Source organism: Pezoporus occidentalis, unplaced genomic scaffold (genome assembly GCF_034315485.1).
Source record: "Pezoporus occidentalis ecotype Australia unplaced genomic scaffold, CSIRO_AGI_Poc_V1 ctg3, whole genome shotgun sequence".
In the NCBI taxonomy this organism is placed as follows: Eukaryota; Metazoa; Chordata; class Aves; order Psittaciformes; family Psittacidae; genus Pezoporus; species Pezoporus occidentalis.
This window is the reverse complement of record NW_026914940.1, coordinates 18,901,816-18,926,620: the sequence shown is the minus strand read 5'-3', so window position 1 is coordinate 18,926,620 and position 24,805 is coordinate 18,901,816. Positions and strand designations below refer to the sequence as shown.

General features: G+C 36.8%; 1 protein-coding gene across 2 annotated transcripts in view; it reads right to left on the bottom strand.

Moving 5' to 3' along the window:
- LRP12 (LDL receptor related protein 12) overlaps nucleotides 1-24,805 on the bottom strand; it is a 52,168-nt gene that overhangs the window by 3,269 nt on the left and 24,094 nt on the right. The window contains exons 2-6 of one of the 2 annotated variants that reach the window (XM_062627194.1): nucleotides 17,036-17,092; nucleotides 10,646-10,781; nucleotides 9,015-9,217; nucleotides 3,562-4,663; nucleotides 2,642-2,774 (exon numbers count right to left, since the gene is read on the bottom strand). In XM_062627194.1, the coding sequence (XP_062483178.1) occupies nucleotides 2,642-2,774; nucleotides 3,562-4,663; nucleotides 9,015-9,217; nucleotides 10,646-10,781; nucleotides 17,036-17,092 (1,631 nt within the window). The remainder of the gene's footprint in view (nucleotides 1-2,641; nucleotides 2,775-3,561; nucleotides 4,664-9,014; nucleotides 9,218-10,645; nucleotides 10,782-17,035; nucleotides 17,093-24,805) is intronic. The other variant, XM_062627195.1, reaches the window with a different exon arrangement.

Sequence of the window (24,805 nt, the reverse complement as noted above, 5' to 3'; positions counted from 1 at the left end):
ATTGTTCTAACAAAAGTATGATAACTACAGTGGAAAACCACAAAGTTAAATGTAGAAACTTACATATTAAAAAGATATCACATTTTTAATATTAAGGATCTGATGTACGTAGCAATTGGCTATATTACAAACAAAGCAGGAATGAAAGAATTCTAGATTCTCTTGAGGAAAAAACAGTATGAACAGGGAAATTAAGCAAAAATATGTATGGCAGAAAAAGGAGAATAAAAGAGCAATGGAGATAAAAGGTGGTTTTCTGCCAAAATCAAGGGCCTCTAAATAAAGGCAAAGTGAAACCAAGGCACTGTAATCTGGATATGTGTCGTGGTTTAAGCCCAGCTGGCAACCCAGAACCACACAGCCGCTTGCTCAATTCCTCCCCCCCACCAGCTCCTGGAGGAATGGGGAGAAGAACTGAAAGAATGTAACTCCCACGGGCTGAGATAAGAACAGTCCAGTAACTAAGGTATAACAAATCACTGCTACTGCTACCAATAATAATAATGATAAGGGAAGTAACAAGGGAAGAGAATACAACCGCTCACCACCCACCGACCGATACCCAGCCCGACCCGAGCAGCAAGGTAGCCCTTTTGGGTAACTGCCCCCAGTTTATGTCTTGGGCATGATGTGCTGTGGTATGGAATACCTCTTTGCTAGCCAAAGACTAAGTGTTTTTGACTTTCAGAGCTGTTCCCAGGCTGAAAGTTAAAAACACAGCACTGAACCAGCTACTAAGAAGGAGAAAAATGACTGCTACTGCTGAACCCAGGACAGTATGGAACACTGCTTACAGAAAAGTACATCCACAGACCCACAGCAGACCCAGCACAACAGGTATGCAGGATCTATTTCATATAATCTTACCAAGAAAATAAAGTAGTCACTTTGGATTTTACAGTACACAGAAACATGCCTCAAAAAGTTCAGGAATTTAAAAATTAAAACCTTCCAGAAAGATTTAACAGAGGTGACCTTTCCTTATCCACTGCCATGGGGCTGCCTAGAATACAGACTAAATTAAATATCCTCTCTAGCAGGGGCTTGTAGTTTGATTTTTTCTCATTCTGGCATAATCAGTTAATTTGGTTCAAAATGCTTTAATGCTTCTGTTTAATTAAAATTACTTTATGTGTTCTAAACCATACATTTCCCAATTTAGTATGTATTTGCTAGTCCTTAAGCTATAGAACAATGTATGCCTGATTTTTGATTCTTAAAACTTTGCTTGAAACTTTTAAATTGTAAGGTAACACAAACATACTAAACCTTTGAATTCTCAATTCTCAAATGCCAGGGTGAAAGATCTGACAGATGCCCATGATTCGGAAAATATTCATGGATGTATTACTACTACATGTCTGGGTTTTCCAGAACTGTCTTCTCTATCAGGAGATTTCACTGTAGTAAAAACCAAGATTTTTAGGCCACCTTTGTGGCATTTCATGATGAAAACCTGGTCTGAGCAAGCAATGTTTGTTTGAAAATGTTAATGGTTTCTAAATGTCTTCACATTCACCAAACTTGAATTACTGCATACATGGTAGGGATGTGCAGGAAACAGTTTGTTCCAAGTTAGCTCTACAAGAGGAATTACATTTATTAATAGTTTAGTGGTAATTTAGCTAAAAAATAATAAAAAAATCTTCACAGTATTTTCTTTCTGATGTATTTTCAAAGTCTCTCAAGGGAACTGTAATTTATTTTCCCCTTTTCATCTGCAAAATCCTTTGTGACAGATCACAGCTGCCACTTGTGAACATGTACGTGTGAAAGAATAAGGAGTAAGTGAAATCAAATCAGTTCTGTTCAAAATTAGGAAAAAAAAAAGCCAACCAAAACCCCACCAACAAAACAACAAACCTATTCCCCTTCTTATGGTCTTGTAACTATTATTCTTACATGCTTAGCAATATTAGCTAACAGTAAACCTTGATGTATTAACTGCAACACACAAATGCAAGTTAACGCCAACTCTAATACAGCACCAGAGCAGGACTCTTAAGACTGAGGACTTGCCTTGTTTCTCCAAAGAGCATTATAACTGATTTTTTTAAATGAAAAAGTTGTTTTGATAGAAATTCATTCATTAACCAACTAAGAATTGTGCTAATGATCCATCTGAGAATCAGGATGGCTAGACACTATTAACTGATATTTACTAGCTCTTACTTTGTTACTCCTGTTAATTTTATAAATTACAGCATTCCCTTTGCCATCATCTTTTCTATGCACAGTAGGCATGACAGTACCTAATTGTATATGCACAGTGGATATGAACTACCAGTTTGTATTTGAAGTCTGAGTTATTCTTTCTGAAATTCTGAAGCTCTGTCTTGCAAACTTTACTTATACAACATCATCAATACAGATGCATACAACTAGTTTTACTAATGTATCCCTTTTCATGCAAGAGGGATTCTATTGTCACATTACTGGCGTTCATTAACAACAAAAAATGCCTGCTAAGAAAACTGTGTACTGTATCATTATTTTCTCCAATGGCTAATCCTTAGTGTAATAGTATTGGCCTGAAAGGAAGAAAAGGAAATGCGATAGAGAAATGCAGCTAAATGTTAAAAATACCTTTATTTCAATCTCTTCAAAATTAAATGGTCTGCCTGCTATTTTGAAATCTTACCTGATTTGGTGAACAAACCGGAAAATCTTCAACTGGTGGAATTAAACCCTGGGCAATTAACTGTCCATAGGATGGAGGAGCTTCTCTTCTTAACAGTTCAGCCTCAACCCTTGACAAATGAGTTTCAAATGATCTTTCAAAGAGAAAAGAGATTTTATAATATAAGACTAGGATGTGTCTGTGTGTGTGTGTGTGTGTGTGCATTTAAAATTACATCAGACTATTATAATCTGAAATAGTAAATTTGAGCAGACTAATTAGTTTAACTGAAAATTTAATTGACAAAGAATATACAAGTCCTCGTAGCCATTCCTATGGGTCTGTCCAGCTGAGACAAGAACAAAACCAACCCGATAATGAAATCTTAAATACACAATCCACGGGCTAAATATAAAAGGCAGCATGAGAAATGCTTATTTTATAAAAATTGACGAACATATAATCCTGGTATGCATAGTCTACAATGAAAGAAACACGCTGTTAGACACAATTGAGATACTTGGTTGCAGAAATGCAGCTTTCCCACACTTTCTCTTTGGTAAAAAAAGAAGAAAAAAATCTGAAAGTTTAACTCCCAATAGTTAAGTGATCAGAATACTTCTATCCCCTTTTCTTCACTGAGTGTGTGGGTCAATCACTGGAACAGGCTCCCCAGGGAAATGGTCAGAGCACTAAGCCTGTCGGAGTTCAGGAAGCATCTGGATGAAACTCAGCCATATGGTTTAGTTTTAGGTAGTCCTGGGTCCCTTCCAACTTGATATATTCTATGATTAACTAATCTATTTTTACTGTCAAAGAAGAAGAAGGAGCAATGCCTTTACAAAGCACATGCAATAACTTTATAGGATAAAAATGTTTCAAGTGTAACAATAAAAGACGAAAATACTTTTTAAGTTCTTAAGGCCATCTCTTCTACTTACCTTCGCTCAAACATCCTGAGTGAGTACAATTTACAAGTACATCCCAGTGCAATGACAAGCAGCAATCCACAAATAAGACTTCCAATGACAGCTGCAGTTATTACTCTAGTGGGCACAATGACTGGGCAATTCTCTTCATCACTGCCATCACCACAGTCATCTTGAGAATCACAAACCCAGCTCTCAAACACGCAGCGGTTATTTTTACAATGAAAATTTCCTGGCTGACAGAAGAAGCAGTTTTTTTCATCTGAACCATTAGGGCAATGGTTCTGGTAGTTGCAGCGATCTGAGCGAGGGTAGCACACACCATTCCGAGAGCAGGGAAACTCATCTCTTTGGCACATAGTGCAGTTGGTTTCATCTCTTCCATTTGGACAGTGCCAGTAGCCATCACAGCGTTGCTGCTCTGTGTAGCAACCCCAATTGCCACCACATGGGATTTCCCAGGGCAAACAGAAGCCGTCTACTTGATAGGTGGCATTGAATCCTCTTGCAGCATTTACTTTGTCAGCACAAAAATGCACTCGTATCTGTCCTGAGGATGAAACAACTGTGAGGGGAGCATGAGAGTCAAACGCTGTTAGCACACGCAACAGCCTCCGTGGATTCTCCTCTAATCCATCATATATTTTGACATAGTCTCCATAACCTGTACCATCAAGTTTAAAATCAGTGAATCGCAGTATGACTTTGCGATGATCACCAGTGTCTATCAGCCAGGTGCAGTTGCTTCCAGGTGGGTAGAAGTCAGGATAGTTGGGAGAACTGAAAGTACCATAAAAGTATTTTAACCACTGCCCACACGTTGGCACATCACAATCTATTTCATCTCCTAGGTCAAGACAATCAATGTTACCATCACATTTTAAAGACTCTGGAAGGCAAGTGTAAAGCTTGGTGAAACGAGAAAGACACTGAAACTGGTTATGAGTGCAAGGTTGAAAGGAAGAAGCGGTTGGAGGATTAGCTTTGGCACAGATTTCTTCATCTGAGTTGTCTCCACATTCATCCATGTTATTGCATTTCCAGCTTTCTGGAATACACTTCCCATTAGCACAATGAAACTGGTCACAGTCACAATTTGGTTCATCAGATTTCCCTGAAAGAAAAAAACAAACAAACAAAAAAAGATAAAAATCTCTTTTAGATTTAGCACTTTATGGTTTGTCACATATTATTTGCTGCACCAGGTAGTTCAGAATGGCAAAACAACTATTTAATATCTCTTGTAAATTACAACTTTCAGTAAGTTCCAAGATAAAACAGTTTTTTCAAGTTGAAGGTCTGACAGCACATCAGCATGAGCCTCATCCTTAGTGTCTTTCAGTCAAATAACTTCAACCTAAGGAAGAAAACAATGCTCCTCTATAGCAATTGAAAAATCTGACTTCTAACATGCTAGAACTAAGTCACAAAATATTGTTTCCTCCCTCTAATCTGAAATAGAGAAACATTTTGTCCTGCAGTACCAGTTACCTCCTTGAATTCTTTCTTGTAAAAGCAGTCAGACCTGTCTCGCTCCTGCTTTCGTAGGTTCCTACTTTGTATGGAAAAATCTACGGCAAGAGAGAAGCTAACAGTTGAACATTACCCATTACCACCAACCAAAAGGAAACCTCTGTCCTCACCTCTTCCCAGTCTTTGCTCCTGTCTCTCCTACAATAAATAAGAGGAGAGTGCAGCAAATGCAGAAACACATGCTTGTCTGAATACAAAATTGCACTTTAAAAGTTAATGATCCAAGTAGTGGTCCAGAAAACATGGAATTGTGGGGTTTTTTGGTAATTTTTTTAATTTATTCTTAAGGAAAACAAATAATCAAGAAACATCTTTATTTAAGAAAATGTGGTCTACTGGCTACTACCACACTTGTAAGATGAGAGTATTTTTTTCAGGCCTTCATTTATTAAAGTTCAAGCTACGTTAAACACAGAAGCACAGCTGGGAAGCAAGGTATTTGAGCCTTGCACCAACTTAGCTGAATCAAATACTGTTGTATCATTTAAAATCACTGCAATTCCTAAAAAACATGGTAGACTGCAAAATTTGCTACAAACCAAACTGCCAAGGTCAATCCTCAAAAAAAAACTCAAAAAATTCTGCAATGCAGATTGCCCTACAGGAGAAGCAGGTTCTATTTTGTTTTGCAAGAGAACAATTCAGATTGGGATGGATCTCTGGAGGTCACCTAATCAAAGCATCTGCTCAAAGCAAGGATAACTGCAGTTCTTCAGAGCCTTGTCCAATCAAGTACTTTCAAAGTTCCAGTGCTTAACCACATGAAATGATAAAGAATTTCCCTTGCTGCAGCTGATCTGCTGTGATAGGCCAAGTGATATTGAACCTCAGTTCTCCTTTTTGCTATTTCAGTATCTTATAAAGCATTAAAAAGAAATACTCTAACTTGAAATACTTTTCTAAAGGTGCAACATCAGCATTTAAAAAAATTCACAAATGCTAAGGTTTTTAAAAATGAATGCAGGAAAAACAGGAGCGACAGCAGTCAGAAGCACTGCTGAAGAGCTTTTAAGTCAACAGATTTTCTGACAAGAGTGAAAGGAGAGCAAAGTTATTTAAGTGATTAAAGTATCACTTTAGTATAAACGATATGATCTTCCTGTTCTGTTACGTAAGTATCTGTATTTGTGCTATTTATATATATTATACACACATACATATCATTCATAATATTAGTACGGAAAATACTTAGAACCTCGGCCTTGAATTTGAAACTTTTAAAACTGAACTCTTAAGACTTGTTCTGCCTAAACTGTATGGCTATGCTCCATAGGCAAAGGGCAATACAGTAGAATAGCATGAGAGAAGTCATTGAACTTGCTCAAGTACTGATGATACTCTAGTTCAATGCTTCTTACCCTGCAGAACCTGGAAAAAGTTGAGCAGAAAGCCATAATATGGAGCTGTAAATATTAATGGCAGTATCGTAGTAACAAAACCCCCTGTAATTTCAACATAAGATACTCCTTCTGCAGGCTTTTAATCATCCCAGAAAAGAGCTGCTTACTTGATCCTGTACACAAATAAGACTGTATTTGAAAGCCGTACCACAAGACTTCAGGATAGTACGAGATAATTAGCAGAATCCAAGTGCAGTTGTAGCCATAGGATTAACACAATCCTTCTACACCCTTACAGTGAACACAGATCTCTGTACTGTTATTATTTTCTACTCCACATCACTATCAGTGAACTCCAACCCATTCCAGTAATCACAATTAAATAAGCTGATAATTTAAAAGTGATGGGACTAAAAGGGAAGAAAGGCAAGTGATACAAAATTTACCTTCTAGTCAACCAATGTTCCTAAACTGTAATGCTTCTTTTTGTTTGAAGATATTAGACAAGAATTTAAAGAATTCACATGGTCTATCTTCCATATCAGAGTCTAAACATAGGGCTCCATGATGGTCCCTTTTGCACATATAAGTTAATTACTTTTATCATTCCAGCACAAGTCGGCCTAACTTGCAGCCATCTAAGTATTACTATTTTTCCCCTTTTTCTCAGACCACGTCACCTTTGAGAGTAGCCTTAACAGCAATGAATTAAATAGTCCATTGAGGCATTCAAGCGAGCGCTACTGAGTGATGCTAATGAGCACAGTTGAATGTGTAGCAAAAATATTAGTATTTCAGGAGTCTCCTTTGACACTCACAAGCCGACATGATTAAAGCAGAGTTTTCAACTCTTTTGCTACACGCAGGTCAGCTTACAACATTAGAAGACTACTCTGATCACTGAAACACTACATTTCCACCTCAGTCATGAAACACTTCCTAAGTATCATGTAAAGTACAGAGACCAGGCTCAAACCAAAGTTTTGGTAAGGTTTGTTTTTTAAAAAATGAACATCCCTTCTCCAAAAAACAAGCCTGTTTTTCTTTTTTTTTTCTTAAAACAAGACATTTAAAACCACAGGATTTAAGTCTTAAGCACTGAGTACCACTATGTAACACTAAAAAGAAATCAAGTAACTGAAAAAAATTGCTTAATGTTGGAAACTTTACAGCTTCTTCCAGAAGGGGTTACCCAATGAAACTGTTTCAAGATTGAAGGAAAAGCAAAGAAAGGATTTTCAGAAAAACTCTACTGAGCCTGTGGCTTGCCTCCCCTACCCATTCCACATCCATATTCAAAATGTCCTTCCTTCCCAAAGCCCCTCAGGCAGGATCGCTGCCTTCCCTCTGTGGAAGGAAAGAGAGATAAACAGGGGAAAAGATGATGCTTCACACAGGAGAGCAGTGTGCACGATGGCAGTTACCAGGAACAGTAGTAGAGGAGACAGTGGTTTTCCCTCCCATCCTGTCATCTTTTTTGGCGAGACAGTAAGCAAAACCCAGGTAGAACAGTCCTGAAAGCTGAGCCATCAACAAAGGTAAAGTAAAGCATGCATTACTTCTCTCAAGACTTGCTAAGCTGCAAGGAGCCGGTATAGGGAACCTTTTTGTAGGCTTGGAAATAGGTGATAGAGCAGGAAGGACAAGCCCTGGAAACTTCAGGTTTGTGAAAGGCTGACAGTGTGGAGGAAGCCACCACATAGAAAGAGTGCAGAATACTCAACAGGCACAAATACGGCTTAGGCTAGAGGAAATCAGGGCTAGTTTTACTGAATCTTGGTGGAATAGTTCTGATGGGTGGAAGAGTATGAACTGTTTTATGGAAAAGAGGAGTCAAAAGTTGGTATACAGAGATTTGGAGCAGGCCAGAGGGTGGATACAGGCACGCACTTGGAGGGAGTAATAGGACATGAAACCACTATGAAAACAAAGAAGAATCTAATCCAGCATTTAGGGTAGGTAGAACACCATAATCATGCTATTACATAAAACCGTAACACCTCATAAGGCCAGAAAAAGTTTGGAACTAGTCTTTACCCATGACTGGCTTCCTCCTCTCTCTTGGCAACAGCTACTGAAGAAATAATAACCTAGAAAACAGTCCCAACCTACTACTGACAACTAGCTTATATAGCAATACTTGAATTACCCAAGACAAATTTTCACGTACAGAACCACGTCTGTTTTGGCCAGAGTAACCTATCATATTAATAATGTTGGGGGGGTTTAATGTTTTAGTTTATTTGAAGACAGTACAGCTTCTGGTGATGGGAGAAGATTATGCAATTTCTATACTACATGTAAAAAATTTCCTGCCATTTTTTCCCTCTCTTGCCATATTTATGGTACTCAGAAGTCTACCCAAGTATCCTAAGCTAATTTTTGTCTGATGAAAACATTTTGAATCTTAAACTATATTAAAGAAACTTCCAGTGGCCTACTATTAATAGTGAACTTTTCCCTGATTTCACTAAGCCTTGAATTGACTACAAAAAATACATATACTGGACTCTGCTACAAGGAAGTAGTTCTTGAAACAGGACACAACTAAATGGAGCCATAAAACTGTACTAGGTATCATTTGAAACATACCAGCAAAGTAGGCCAATCTGAAGCCTTTTCGGGAGATGCTATCATCTGAATGAAACCTGATCCAAACATGATCCTGTGAAGAGATGTATGGTGAAGGAATGGAGGAGCCACACGCTCTATAGCCTTCGATATTCTTGTAGCTTCCAATTGTTAACCAATCTGAGCTGCATCGTCGTGATCCCTGAACATCAAAATCTTGAAAGCTGAAAGGAACAAACAAAAAAGGCCAAAATTGCTACTCAACTGCATAATACATAACTGATGAATTACTACACATAAAAATGGAAATTAGCTCCAAGTTCTTTTTTGTTCTGAAATAAAGCATGGTTTCTCTATCCATGTAAGAATACAATTTAACCTTGTGGTGTGACACTTTTACATTATGAGGACAGCAAAAATCCATTCTATCAGACTACTGCCTGCAGTACTTGAAGTTCAGTTTTGCTACAAAAAAATTAAACCTTCATCTAAAAATTAAAAAAAAAAAAATCCATTCATGAAATTGTTTTTAAGTCTCAATTGAATATGACTTTCATATACTACTAAGTGGTTTAAGTTAATGCTACGTTTAGCCAATATGACTTGACATCATAAATACAGCTAAATTGTTCAGAACTATGATTTCAGGTAAGATTTTCTTGCAGTAGCACTACTTGCTTACTCAACAGATATGTCATGGAATGTCATGGTATGGCTACAACTATATCAAGACACGCTGTCATGGTAATGAAATGAAAAGGGGAGAGCGTCTGGGCAAACCAGGTCTGTACAGACAACAGAGCAGTAAACCAGAAACAAAATATGAAACGCATGAGTGGAAGAAAAGAGCTTGAAAGGAAAAAAAATCCTCAAAGTTTTATTAAAAAGTACGAAAAAGTTGAGAAAGCATTCAGTTCTGTCTACTTTACATTGCATTTATGCCAATTTAATATTTAGCAGAAACTGTTTAAATTTAAAAGCTGTACTTTAAATGTGTAACTGATGTCAAAGCAAATACTTCATAATGAAGAGCTGCTTCTTAGGTCAGCAAGTCTGTACTGGAAACTGAAGTAAATCTGCAGCTAATGCAGTTTCATGATCAGCCTTTGAAGTGGTACTAATTTGTATCTTGATGCTAAAACGAGCCTTGATTTCCCTTGTGGCAGTAATAGGGAATGAACTGATGAGAATTTGAACCTACACACAACTTTTTTACACTACTTCTTTAGAAAAGTTACAAGATACGTGAAACAGAGGAGCTCCCTGCCTCAAAATTCAGCATTTCCAAAACTGCAATCATATCTACTAATTTACTGTTTGGACACCGTCATTTTTAATCACATCATGAGACTTTGAGGCAGAAGTGTTACAGAATTTCCCTGGACATTTTTCAAGCAGAATTCTTAGATTTCAGAGACATTAAAAACAAATGAGCACATAGACAGTTTTTCAAGTTGCCAGTTCTCCAGTTGAAAACAAATGTTACATGGCTGCGTGAGAGCAAATCTGTTAAAAGAAAGGCAGAAAACACACATACCAGAAATCCTGCATTTACAGGAGGGAAAATAGAGCCGGTACATACAAAATTAGCAGTTAAAAATGTCTAGTCAGTACTTCATTAACCCGTGTGGTTAATACAGGAGCACCATTACCTTATAGTAATGATCTCCCCCGGGTTTGCATGGATGTACCAGCTACAGTTGATTCGGGCAGGATACTCAGAGGGCCATCCTGGACTTGTGATTGTCCCGCTTGGTGATCTAATTTGTTCTGGAATATCTCCACAAGCTGAAAACAAACAAACAAACAAAAAAAACAAATAAAAGCCCAACACATATATTGAAAGCGATTTGAGTAATTTTGTCTTTAAAAAGCTAGTAGGCCAGAAAAAAGTAAACCAGCACTAATCAGGGAAAATAGCACACTGAGTTAAATGACACAGCAATAAAAACAATGTCTAAAGGAATTCATAATGGAATGTACTTCAAAAGATGTTTTCCAGTGTTGCACGTGCATTATACTAATGTCAATTAATAGTACAGATGAAAAAAGATTATTCAATACAGCCTTTAACTTTATTATAAAAATGAAAAGATTTTTCTATTTCCTGTTTTAAGCCTTCACAAAGATGCAGTTCAATTTAGTCATGCATTTATACCTTATGCTGAACAAATGCATTAGAAGGTGAAAAAGAAATTATATAAAATAATCAAATAGCTGAAATTTTCTGTCTTAGGAAGACCCAGTGCTTGGCCATCATTTAAATACCCCCTTTCAGCCCTTAGCATGCAAACGATCTTCATACATACAATTCCAAATGCTTGGAATGCAAAGAGCACTAACTGCAGCACACTTTCATATACAGATATTAAAAGTTAGGTTCACAAGAGATTATTCTTAAAAGGGACTTGCGTAACTACATTTCTGATAATGGGCTAGAAAGCTTATAGGGCTAATTCTATGCAACTGAAGTGACTCAGCCATTTGTATTCTTACTTTATTATAGACGTAACTTTCTGCATTGGCCTTAACTCAGTTGCTTGTTCCTTTTAGTGGAGGGTTCTCAGCTCTGCTGATTTTATTTCAAGTAATGTACTTGCCAGCCAAACAAAACCACAAAACTATTCCCCACCCTTAACATCCTCATATCCAACACCTGTCATATTGCATATTCTCAACCTTCACATAAATAGGAAGGCCAGAATACTCTCACTACAGAGTTTGGAATTATGATGAAGTTTCAAAGGTCAGAACTCACATTAAAAATAACTGCACATTAAAAATAATTACAACTTCCTCACTGCTACTGTGAGCTCTCAAAGTTTACCGTAGCATAATCAGTTACACACTACAGTTTAAACACAAAAACTATTACAAATGAGGAAATATTTTCGTTATTGTGTGATGATCAAAAGCTTTGCAAGTTCTTTATATGTATTTGATTAAAATAAAATCAGAAATGATGAAATGACCAAACACAATTAAGAAGGAACTGCATTTATAATAGTGATAGGTTACTTTTTATTTTTATCCACAATCAAGCTTTTCAGATATCTTTTTCAAGATTATGAGGACCTGAAATTATCTAGCTCTTAAACAACACAAAGTTATGTTCCTGAATTATTATTAGCACTTAAAAGATCTCTATATGGCATAACAAATACATTTCTAATAATAGGTTTAAAACTACAGTAAGACTGAAATGCTCACATACATCTGAATTTTCTGTATTGCCTTACATACAGAAATCTAGAAACAAAAATAAACCAGTAGATTTACTGTTTTCAGGTACAGCTGAAAAAACACATTGCTTTATAAATTTTTCATGTTTCTTATCAAAGCTTCATTCACGGCTGCACAGTTAAGTATTAACATACTTTAGCTATAGAACATAAGACCTGTCCTAGCATCTAGGAACAAAACAGTCTCGAAATACAGAAAGATATTATTTATTTGAATATTTGATCAATTATTCTCTGGAAACTTTATTATTTTAATTTTGAGCAAACCCTATAGGTGGTGCTCTAACACTAACATTTTGGAAGACTGCTCCTGCATGAATGATCTGGATATACTTTACAGTATGTAAAGTACAAGGAAATGGAAGTACTGAGAAGAAAATCTGGTTATTCACAATTAAATGTTGAAAGTAAAAATATCAGTTTCAAGAGGTTCAAACAAAATCTTGCAAAAAACCTAGAAGAATGCATGCAACATTTTGTACCAAGGTTGTCTATCAAGCAATTCCACACACTACTTTGTTATTACTGAAATAGTGCTCAGGTTAAAATAAGTTGCCTTCGGCTGAAACTACACTACTACTATATTCACCTGATTTTAGATATTTACAAACTGACATATGAGACCTTGTTACAGAGAACAAGGAATTTTCAAAAGCTGCCTAAGAAAAATCTTACACCAGAAGATAAAAATAACCCATTCAATGTATGTTCACTCAATTTTACAAAGTTCACCTCCAAAAACTTAAGCATGCTATAAATGTACAGCATCCATCAGCTGAATAGGAACCTCCAAACACCGCTATGGCAACTTTAAATTACTATGTAATTAGCTTTGCAACATCCAATGCTGGCACAGTTGTCAGTGGACCCTGACAACTACAATCTACTTGATCCAAACCCTGCAGTACTATGAACAGTAACTTTTACTCATTGCATGAGTTTGAATGGAGGAAATTCCACATCGAAAACCAGTAAAACCAAGGTAGCACTTTCAGAGCACCATGAAAACTTTCAGTTTTATTCAAATTCGGATTTTTTGACTTTGCAATACCAGCGATATCACTATATTTTCTATATTACTTTAATTAAGATGGCTTTTTCTCTGTTTCCACAAAAGCAGCTGAGGGCATAGTATGACCATTTACAGCACGATCCAATGTGGGAAGGGAGATGCTAGCAAGAGCATGAGGAAGCAAGAATGATCACGACGCCTAAAATACAGGGTAGAGTGTACAATAACTGTAGGGAGGAAAAAGCCAGGAACAACCGAAACTGAAATAAAAGTGTGCATATGAAAAAGTGGGGGTTCAAAAAATAAAAGGGAACAGACTTGAGAAGGGAATTACAAGGGAACCTTCCTTCAGGTTAGCTAGATTATGTACTTGAATACTTAGCATACATTCATGCACAGAAATCCCTTATTTGTATCTCGGGAGACAACAGAAATCTCCCACTTGCTTAAAAAGTGTATAAAGGTCAAGATCAACTGCGTAGATGCTGCACTTCAGAAGTGCTATCATTTTCAGAGAGAATAATTTCTCAGCAAGATTTTTAAAATCAAGGATAACCTTTTGAAGTAGAACAGTTTTAAAGGCACTCTACATTTTTCTTATTTAGTGTTTCACAGGCTAAAGTAAAAAATAATAGTTAAAAAAAAATGCTGAGAGGATAAGCTATGCCTGGATTTTCCTGTAGACTTTTTAAAACCACATACAATAGTTTTCCTTATTCCCTTCTTCCTGAAATTAGTTCACCACCCCACGTTATGGAACATGACTGTAAACTACCTACAGGATGTTGGCTGGTAAACAGGAGACAGCCAGTGAAAACTTCACACTACCAAATTCAACTTGCAAGTTACAAGAAAATCATTAAGAAACCTATGCAAAAATTCTGTATAGCAATATCTAGAGAAGTAAAGTACCTGTAGTAACAGTGAACAACATGTCAAGGAAAAAAGTCACTTCAGAAAAGCAGGGAGAAGGAGATTAGGGATTTATCTTCACAGTAATGCCATGAGATTAGTTGAAAAGATAAAAGAATTAGCTTTCAATGTGAATCACAAGATGATAAGGTGTGCATTATATTGGACATGGTAAGGACATGAATGCAGCTGGATAAATCATCTGAAGGTGTTTAAAACAGCTTAGAGTAAAAAGAGAATAATGTTGCGATAAAGTCTAAACCATGAATAGGGAGGATAATTATTGCATTTGTAACTCTCAGGAGCCACTAAAAGTCTTATTTGGAGAACTACAGGAGAAGAAGGCATAGGAATCTTTGCCTCCAGGTCAAGCTGAAAAGCTTTCATTTAAAATGCCCTTTTCTCTGCAATACAGAGACACACTTGGTGAAAAGGAATCACCGTATTTTTTTTTGTTAGGAACAATTGTTTTCACCAATGCAGAAGTTCTTTAAGAAGGGGTGCAGGGGGAAAAGGAGGGGAAAAAAGGGGAGATCAGTTTGGCAGTTGTGACAATTATGGTGCAACATAACTCAAGGATAGACCTGAAAATATTTCATGCTTGTTCTCTAGTGATAACTTATACACAAGAGACAACATTCCATTACTACTATGGGTAGAAAAAACATGCTTATATATATTAGAGGTGCACCTGTAACTTGGCAGATACAATATACAGCAGAAGCATAAATACCAAAGACCGAGGAGGTCTGTGCTATTAAAACACAATTTAGTAAGGTAGGTCATGTAGCCTTACAGTGGCAGCATGATCGGAAATCTACCATCAAGACAATATTTTCATTTCAAATCCCTTCTCAACAGCACCGTCCAAGAAAATCACTTGCTTGTTTTCAAAACCAAGTTAAAGTTGGATTTAGAAAGATTAAAGGCCAGATATTTTTGGTTCTATTTTATAACTCTGCTTAAAATTGTTCTGATAAATATAAAGCTGTCCAGGTATGCTTGATGAACTATATAATCTGCAAGTTCAATAAAAAATGTTTGGGAAACCCAGATGGTTTTGAAAGAACTCAAAAAATGATCTAAATCCATTCACATCTTTTATACTTGAGCCATAAATCTAGCATGTAAGATGTACATACAAAGACTGTAAGGAAAATGCCACCAGATCTGTCTACACGCTTTCTCGCTTTCTCCAGGTTTTCATTAACAGGCCACCCCCATCCCCATTATCTCAAAATTCTCCAGTTAAGAATTTTAACCTTATATTAAGACAGAAACTTTAAGAGCAAGACATTTATTTTCCCCAGCTGGAATGTTATAATACAACAAAGGACCACCAAAATACTTTTCTAGATAGCTTTATTTATTTAACATATATTTTTAAATGAAGTCCTCACTGGATGTTTCTTCTCAGTAGTTAAAAGGTCTGTCTACCAGCTGCTGTTATCCTGTGCGGAAAGGACATTATGTTCTCTTCTTGGCACTGCCTGTTCAAGCATGCTGGCCAAAGTACTGAAAGCAGAGTCAAAAATTCCATTCGCTTCTTACCCAACAGATGCTTTTCTGCCTGTGTTGCAACCTGTGACACGACTGTTGAACTAAACAATGAGGTGAAGGATTGTTAAAACATATCCTGAAAGCTGCATAGCTAGATTTTAGGCCATGTATCTCGTACAATGCAATTCCAGCAACAACTGTTCCAACAGTGGCAAGTACCTGTGCTGTCATTTATTAATTACAATGTGCCATGAAAATACTGTATGATATACTTGGTGCATTACTACTGTTGCACAGGAACAACTTTCTCCATGATGCAGCATAAGAATGGGTAGCAAAGGTCTTCTATAATTAGACTTCTGACAGTCCGTGTGGCAAATGGTGAAAGGGAAAAAGAAAGTGTCGGGTAACAGAGACCACGCACTGTCCACGCATTTATCCAAAAAATTTAACCATGTGCACAAATAGCAATGTAGTATTTGAAGCAATAACTACAGCAACATGTGCAAGCTGTTGTTAAAAAGGATGAGTTCACATTTTGACTCTTATTTTAGGAGAAAATTGTGAAAATCTGTGTGATTTCCAGGGATTACTGGAAGCTTCCCTATGAAAAGGATCTGGCTTGTATTCTTCTACCCACTGAAGAAGAGTGTTTATCTTCCCAGTTGCACACATTCTGAGTATCTGTATCAGAAAACACAACCAGCAGCTTAGCTGACACTGCTTAACATCTGAAGAACAAAGGCTATAGACTGGTATCACCTAATGCCTTAACAGACATACAGTCACATCAGTAACACAGTCCCAGCCACGGCTCCTACCCAGAAGAAGCCCAAGACTGATTTACTGGAAGGGAACGCAGCAATCTATGAGCAATGTATGGTGCTTTTATACCCCATATACCCTCAGCATCTCATCAGTTTCTCAGATTCACGAGTTCTGAAACTCTTTTTTTCTTGTATTAAGGAAACTGTGCAGTCAACTGTAATTTCAGTTACTGCTTCAATCTAATCAGGTGAAACACATAACTCCTGGATTTATATTATTTGATAGTAGCAATTTCATTTCATGAAAACTTTACTATGGAAAGAAAATATCAATTCAACTTAAACCAACTTTTCTCTTAGTTCAGTGTTTGTATGGAAAAATAATTAAGCAGTCCACTTAGAAAGGCATAATCTGTTCATGAGCATGCAGGTATCAATTTTATCTTATGACAATTTTTCCATGTTCCAGTTGCTTCATTCCTTATTACATGCTGCAAAAGGCAGTAATAATTTTTATAGCCAAATATCTCTTCATAAGATACCAGGTGGCTTTCAATATTTACTATTTAAGTCATGCATGAAATTTAAACATTACAAAAAATGACTTACCCGTTGACACTCCTGAAATATGCACATTTTCAGAATGTTCTGCAAGAGCACCATTTCCTAAAATTAAACATAATGAATAAGCTAATTTCCAAGATAAAATTTGTAAAAATTCTTCAGATACTCTTTTATAGAACAGAAAGAATAAAACTGAAGTTATTTTAATTAATATTAAACATTTAAGGTCCCACGCTCATTTTATGACAAAACTTAAGAGAAAAACTAGAGGAAAAGTTACTATACAATGAAAAAAATAAAGAACTCAAGTATCGTTCGTATACCAGAACAATTAAATGTACTATAAAGTTAAGGAACAAAAAACTGATAGTAACAAAGAGTTTTGACAAACTTCAGGCATTTTAGATGGTGGACTTTGCATGATTTTTCATCTATTTAAATGTTGTTTTCTTTTCAAGAAAGGTTTATTTCAGTCCATCTCCCCCACTTTCTCCTATCACAATTTGTAAGTAAATGCTATGCAAACAGAAACATCCACGGAAAGACATCTATTTCATAACCAACTGCAGCCTAAACCCCTTCTCCAGAAAGATGTTTCAGATATAGACAGAAACTAGCTACCTTTAAGAGTAAATCCCCATTAATGTTCATTAAATGGAAATATACTTGCAAAGATGAACAGTGAAACCCACTTGGTCAAGAGTTAGAGACAAAAATGTTATTCCTCCAAATGTCCTACTACTCTGCACTCCACCAAAGTAAAAGTCAGCTAAAGTGAATACATTTGCTGACAGGGGGTAGCCCTGGTACATGATGTGACAGATAAAAGTTGTATTGGTGCACATTTCTAGCACTGAACAGCTCTCAGTCTCCTCTCCTTTATTCAACATCTTTTAATATTTAAAGCAAATTTTTAATAAAATCTTCCAGCCATTTCAGGAAGAAAAGCTACTTTCATAAATAAGGTCCTTTGAACATAAGCAGTGAATCTAAAATGTGAAATACATCACTAAGCAAAATTTAAAATCACAACTCTGAATCCCTCAAAGTTTTGTAATACTGAACATTTGCCATGTTACGCAGATTTTCATACATGTGGTGGAAACAGCTGTTTGTCCAGCACTACAATGTACGTGTGATATGTCTGGGTAACAAAAACATTAAATACTTGAAGAAAACTTAATATTCCTTTCATACCAAGGTTAAAGACCATGGTCAGAGTTGACCTAGTACATATACACCTAAGTAAGCATCTCAATGCTGGTGCGTTGCAGTGGTCACAAATAAAATGTTTCTCAAACTGTTCCCATGGTTAACACCAAATGCACAAAGACTAAGTTTGTTACTTCCTTAAAACATAATAAGGTTAGAAACCTGACTATCAGAATATGTAGAAGGACAGCAAAGTGTTTTTGTTTGAAAAATAAACTCTTGGACTCTTAAAAGTAATGTGTGTTGCCTTTTATGTACTAATTTCACTGCACAGATTTACATACCTAGTTGCTTTGTCTCAATTTGAAAGAAAGAAAAAAATCCACACAGTAACTATTCCTCTCAACATTCAAAAGAAAGAAGTACTTTAAAACAAAAACTTTCAAATAATCTATTAGTGACAAACTATCTTCCAATTAAACTATTTTAAAAAGTAAAACATCTTTTAAGTTTTAAAAAGCTATTCTCCAACTAATTTCTTCACTTTGCATATAGACTGGCATGCTAAGGAGTGTTTGCTGCTCTGATTTCGTGTCTTCAGTAACAGCTCTACATTTACAAAATAAACACCATCTTTGCTGTAAAGTGATTTTGCTTGTAACCAATTCCACAGAAACACATTTTGGATTGTCTTGTTTCCTATTATTTCCATCAACATAAGGAAAAGAGTAACACATTTCAAGACCTCTTCTTTTAAGCTAAAAATAGCTTACTGCTATTTCATCTTTCAAAATTACAGTAGGGATTTTTCACTGGTTGTTTTTTATTTTCAAAAAAGGGTTATCAGCACATACAACTGTATCTGTAGTTGTTACTGAACACTGAAAATGAACAGCATGGAAAAAAAAAAGAAAGAAAAAAAGGCATTCGCAAACATTTAGAAATATGAAAGCCCCCTAAGTAATTACGTTGAAGACATCAATAATCTGGGCACTCCACTGATGCCCCCAAGAATCTGAATGACAGACAAGCTGCCTATACATAAAACCCAGGAAAACAAAACCCACAGAATTTTAATGTAATCAGTTCTGATAAAAAGACAGTAACAAAACATGAGAATACTACGAATCAGTAACAATGAGAAGAATACTAAAATAGGAACTTGAATCCAAATCCTGTACATATTGACTTTAATGTGTTAAATTAAGAAAACTAAACTCATTATCCAAAAATGTAGTACTAGTATTTTCCATCTAAATATGCTTTATGCATATTTACAATTAATAACAATCTGTTGACATAAAGTTATGTCACATTTATTGTCAAACTGACTTCAGTGATTAGTTAGAAGCATTAATGTGTAATAAATCACAGCATCGTAGAATAGTTAGGGTTGGAAAGGACCTTAAGATCATCTAGTTCCAAACCCCTTGCCATGGGCAGGGAAATGAAACCTTGATTCAGATCCAAGTATTTTAGTATCAAAATAAGGTGGGTTTTTTAAATTACTTCCTTCCCAATATATGAAAGACAAACCTTAGAAACCTCTCAGATTACTTCTTCCTTTTTTATTGGGAACTGTCAATAAAATAAGTGTATTCAGATGCCATTTAAACATTACTAACTGCCAACATCTTTATGAAATTTTTAGGCAATGATCTTTATATGATCTCAGTAACTATGTCACATGGTTCCGTATAAACTGAGCCCACCAGGGTATCAATATATCAGATAACACATCAGAAATTTCCAGTAAGGTATGGGAACGTAATTATCTTTGAAATTCCTGTTAGTCTATTTAATGCAGCAAAGCAAGAGTATATTAAAAAAAATTCTTAGGTCACCAGGAAGCCTTCATATTTCTTGATGTTTTAAAGAAATAATTACTATTCATTCCCATTTGAACCTGGAGTTTTAAACTGAAACGTGTGCCACCAAACCAAACCTGATGCAAAGCTTGCTCACATTAGTTACAGGATCTGGTTAGTACCGCTCTGTGTGACAGCACAGCGCTGGAAGACAGACACTAAGAACCTCCTGCACAAATCCATTCTGACTGCAAGAAACCAGGTTTGTTTTTCAAAAACTGATGCATTCCATCACTTTTTTTTTTTTGTGGTAGCTTCTTAAAAAAAAAAAAAAATAATCACTTGAGTACCAGAACTATACCCATCTCCTTCATATCCTCTTATAAATACTTATGACAAATGGACCACTTATTTGAAATGTGAAGTATTAAAGAGAAATATATGTCAACATTAGTCCTGAAGCTTAAGATACGGTCAGCAACTGCACCCGAGTTAAAAAATTCAAATGGACAAAACTCAAGATAAAACCACAAGCATTTACTCTGTTTAAAAAGAAAAATAAATTTGTAAATAGGATACGAGGTACGTTAAACTACTGGTAACCTATTGTCCTGGGTTCAGCAGTAGCAGTCATGTTTCTCCTTCTTGGTAGCTGATGCAGTGAAGTGTTTTTTGACTTTCGGCCTGGGAACAGAGCTGATAGCGATGTTTTGGTTTGGCCAAGGACTTTGTGAGCCTCATGCTCTGCCAGGGAGGAGGGGAAGAAGGGAGGAAGCAGAGACAGGACACCTGACCCAAGCTAGCCAAAGAGGTATTCCATACCACAGCACGTCATGCCCAGGAGGTAACTGGGAGTTAGCTGGAAGGGCTGGGAGACTGCGGGGTTGGAGGAGGTATCGGTCGGTGCTTGATCGGGCTGAGGGGGGCAAGTTATCGGTCGGCTGGTGTTGAGGTGTTGTATTCTCTTCCCTTGTTATTTCCTTTATCATTATTACCATTGGTGGTAGCAGTAGCGATTTGTGTTATACCTTAGTTACTAAACTGTTCTTATCTCAACCCGTGGGAGTTGCATTCTTTTCTATACTCCTCTCCATCCCTCCGGGAGTACGAGGAGGGCAAGAAGGGGGGAGTGAGGGAACGAGTTACCTGACTGGGTTTAAACCACGACACCTATATGTTAGGTTATAAGTAACCTATAGTATGAAAAGCCTGAAAAGTACTTTTAATGGCTTTCTAATTAAGTGCATGTGGGTTTGTTACCACCCATGCTGGTAATATATCCAAATATGCCTTCACTGCAATTAAAAAAATAAATCAGCCAACTGGTTACAAAATGAATTGGACTCTTTATAGAGTGTGCTTACAATATGGAACAATTCTCAATTTCTGAGGTGTCTTTCTGTTTTGAGTAACTTCAAAAAACTCTCAAAAGTTCAAAGCATGATTATGGTCGAAGCTGGTCCCTGATTCTGAGACTCGTCCATAAAATTTCATTTTATTTTCACAGCAGAAAGCCAGTCCCCTTTGACCTTTGTCAGTTTTTACCTATCCCAACTCAAGTCCTGCAGGTTAGGATGCTGTCTTATTTTAGGAGCAGGCAGAAATAAACAAACTCATTCCTTTTGATTTGTGTCTCACAGCTGACTGACCACAGAAGCAAGGTGACACTAGGTTTACCTTCAGGTTTCCCAGCAGTTGTGACATTTGTCCCCTATTGGTCCGTATAGAAATACATTAAATACCACCTACCCCACCCTGGAAAACCCACAACCTCACAATGTCACTTCCAAACATCCTGGTCCAAGAGCCATGAGCCCTACACTCCTGTATGAAGCCTGAAAAGGAAAACAAAACTATGTGAAAGATAAAAAACCATAGCCTTGGAAGGTATTTGGCTCACTAACATCTTCTCAGTTTCATCACAGATATGAAAATAGCCAGGGGAGTGGGGCTAGCTACAAGGAAAATGTTGCAGCAAAAAAAAAAATGCAGAGGAAAACTGTAAGAGGAAAGTATGGAAAAAAAACCCAATGCTTTCACACTTCAAAAACATTGTATGTTTGGGAAAAAATAGCTGCCAAGTTCTATATATTTGTAACCCAAACAGTAGCAGTGATGCTCAGACTAATGGAGGCTAACCACAGTGCAGCATTCTAGGATGTTACCCTACATCTCTTTCCCCCATGCCTATGTAGCACATCTCACTCTCAAAGTGAGATTAGCATCAGACTCAAAGGATTACCTGCATATAACTTCAGAACATAAACCTAAGCCTACAGTCCTGAAATGAGCTTCTCCTTTAATTTTCACTCAGATTCAGTTTTCAAAAAGCATAGCCAGACACCAACACCTCCACCCCAATAATTAACGTCCCTCTTAGTCAAAACATTCAGACTAAAGACAAGCTTTTGCACTCCAAGTACATGACCTTGGAGGTTTCAGACAAAGAACAAGAAGTTTATTTAAATACTGATATATCTGAAATAGCATGAAGACTCAAATGAAACCCCTGCTTTAATTTCAATTTGAGCAAAACTAATATGAACGTACAGCGAAGCAATTAATATTGTTAAATGCACTCAAAAAATTGGTATGCGTGACATTGTCTACCATGATTTTAAAATCAAATTTTGTAACTTCATTTTGGAAGAACACCATGTATCTTGGGACTCCGTTACATCCAGATTGTGTTTTACAAAGAAATTAACTCGACTGTTGAAATGATAAATGAAAAAGCCTTAGTGATAAACCCCACATATAAATTACCTTTATTTTCGCTGCTAGACCAGTCACTCTCTACAGAAAAAAATCATGCGCTCATATCTCAACTGAAGCTAAATTCTTCAATATCAAGATTAAGCCTTTGCCATTAGCAAAACCCTTGCAATTCTGTAAATTGAAGAACTGCTGTAACTGAATGGCTATGAAGAGAAAGCCTTTTCTAAACTACTTTGAGTTAAAAGGTACTGTGGTGCATAGCAGACTGGACAGGGCATTTCTCTTGAACCACAATTATCAGGAACAAGAGATCAACAACACTTCCTGTATTTAATGTGCTTCCAAACACCCTTTATCACAGAACATGTTTAACTTGCTTTACTTTAGACAACATACTTCATGACCAAACTTCCTTTTTTCATCGCAAAGTTCCTGTTCACCCTGCACCTTACAAGACTAAACCTGACTTGCTTGCACTGCCTCTTGTCAGCTGAAGTTACATTGCATTAGTCTTCATCAAATTTTGCTTCTAACTGACCAAGTGTGGATGAAGCCAACAAAATAAGAATTTCACTGTAAAATTCCATTAATAAACTGGTGCTGCCTTACTACATATCACCCCACTAAAAACCCCACTTCACGCCAGTCCTATGATGCCCTAGTCCAAAACTAGCAATATTCTTTTTAATCTAGATATTGCAGTTGGAAATAAACATCCACGAGTCCTGTTATATTCCAGCTCCCTTCTTGAAAATGACCCCTTTTGATGGCACATTTTGTGTCAGTCCCAGTCAGTGGCCATCCCACCCCTGCCACTTCCGGCAAATATCTAAGCACAACTGAGCACAAACAAGCTCCACCTACAGACACCCTGTCAGGCTGAACCATAGTCACACTTGTCTGCCAAGCCCGTGGGAGAAAAGTGCCTATGGTTAACCTACAGCTAGGACGTTACAGCTCAGAGCAGGGCGTGGGGGAAACTAAAAGAAAAACAAGTACTACCATCCTCCTCCAGATGACTAGATGATCTTTAAAGGTCCCTTCCAACTCAAACCATCCTATGACCAAAACATTTGTTCAGTGTTCAAAATACTATACTCAATTATGTACATGTAGGTCATATGAAGCTAATGAGCCAAAAAATTTAGGTAGGATCCTCCTCAGTCTTTTGGAACATTGTTTACTACATCCTCATCTCCTGAACACTTTGCACCTACATTTGTTAAACTACTGTGCATTTAGAATTAAATGCATCTGGCCATGGGGATTTCATGCTGTAGCAACAGCAAAGAGCTACATATCCATAGGTATATGGCCATACTGCTGCCTAACATTCCTGTACTGCAGAAGGAGCAGTACACAGCAAATTGAGATTATGCAACTGAGAAGAAAAATCCCACTTTCTATAATCCCAAATGAACACAGGGGTACAAAAGGGACTAGGCTTGGTCTTTCATCTTTTATAAACCTGGAAAGACTCTGAGTATATGGTTTCTCCTGCATCTTCCTCTACCTGCGCAAACATGTTCTCCTACCACTGCTAACTGCACTACAGAAATTCAGACTTTCCCTTCCTCAGAATGGAGGCACAGAGCCACACATGCAATTTCAAGAGACAAGGAACTGAAAGTGTAGCAAAGAGAAAAAAAAAAAACAAAAAAACAAAACCACAAGCAAGCAGTCTAAGCATTTGAAACTTACCCTCCCTGAACAGTTCATGAAACAGACAGTATTATTGCTACGAAGAATACTTCAAATTAAGGTGTGGCAGAGCTCAAGAGTCCACCGAAGACAAGCAACATGTGTTATTTTTCTATGTTCAGAAACAAAGCGAAGCATCAGTGTCATTCCCGGATTCCTACAGAAACCAGTCACAGCCTTTACAGGTGTCACCATTTTATCATTTCTTGTCTTCTGATGGCTTAGTTTGCAATCACCGCATCCTTCTGATTAGAGACATGCATGCAATCAAATTAACTCATTTGTGTACCAGTATGTGTCTGGATTAGCTACTCGACATAAAACTCAGGATACATAGTCATATCATTTTCATGTTTTTACTGTTGTTTTGTTTTTTAATATAGTGCATTGCATCTTCAACCAGAAGCTTCCATCCTACACCCAGCTGTTGCTTGTT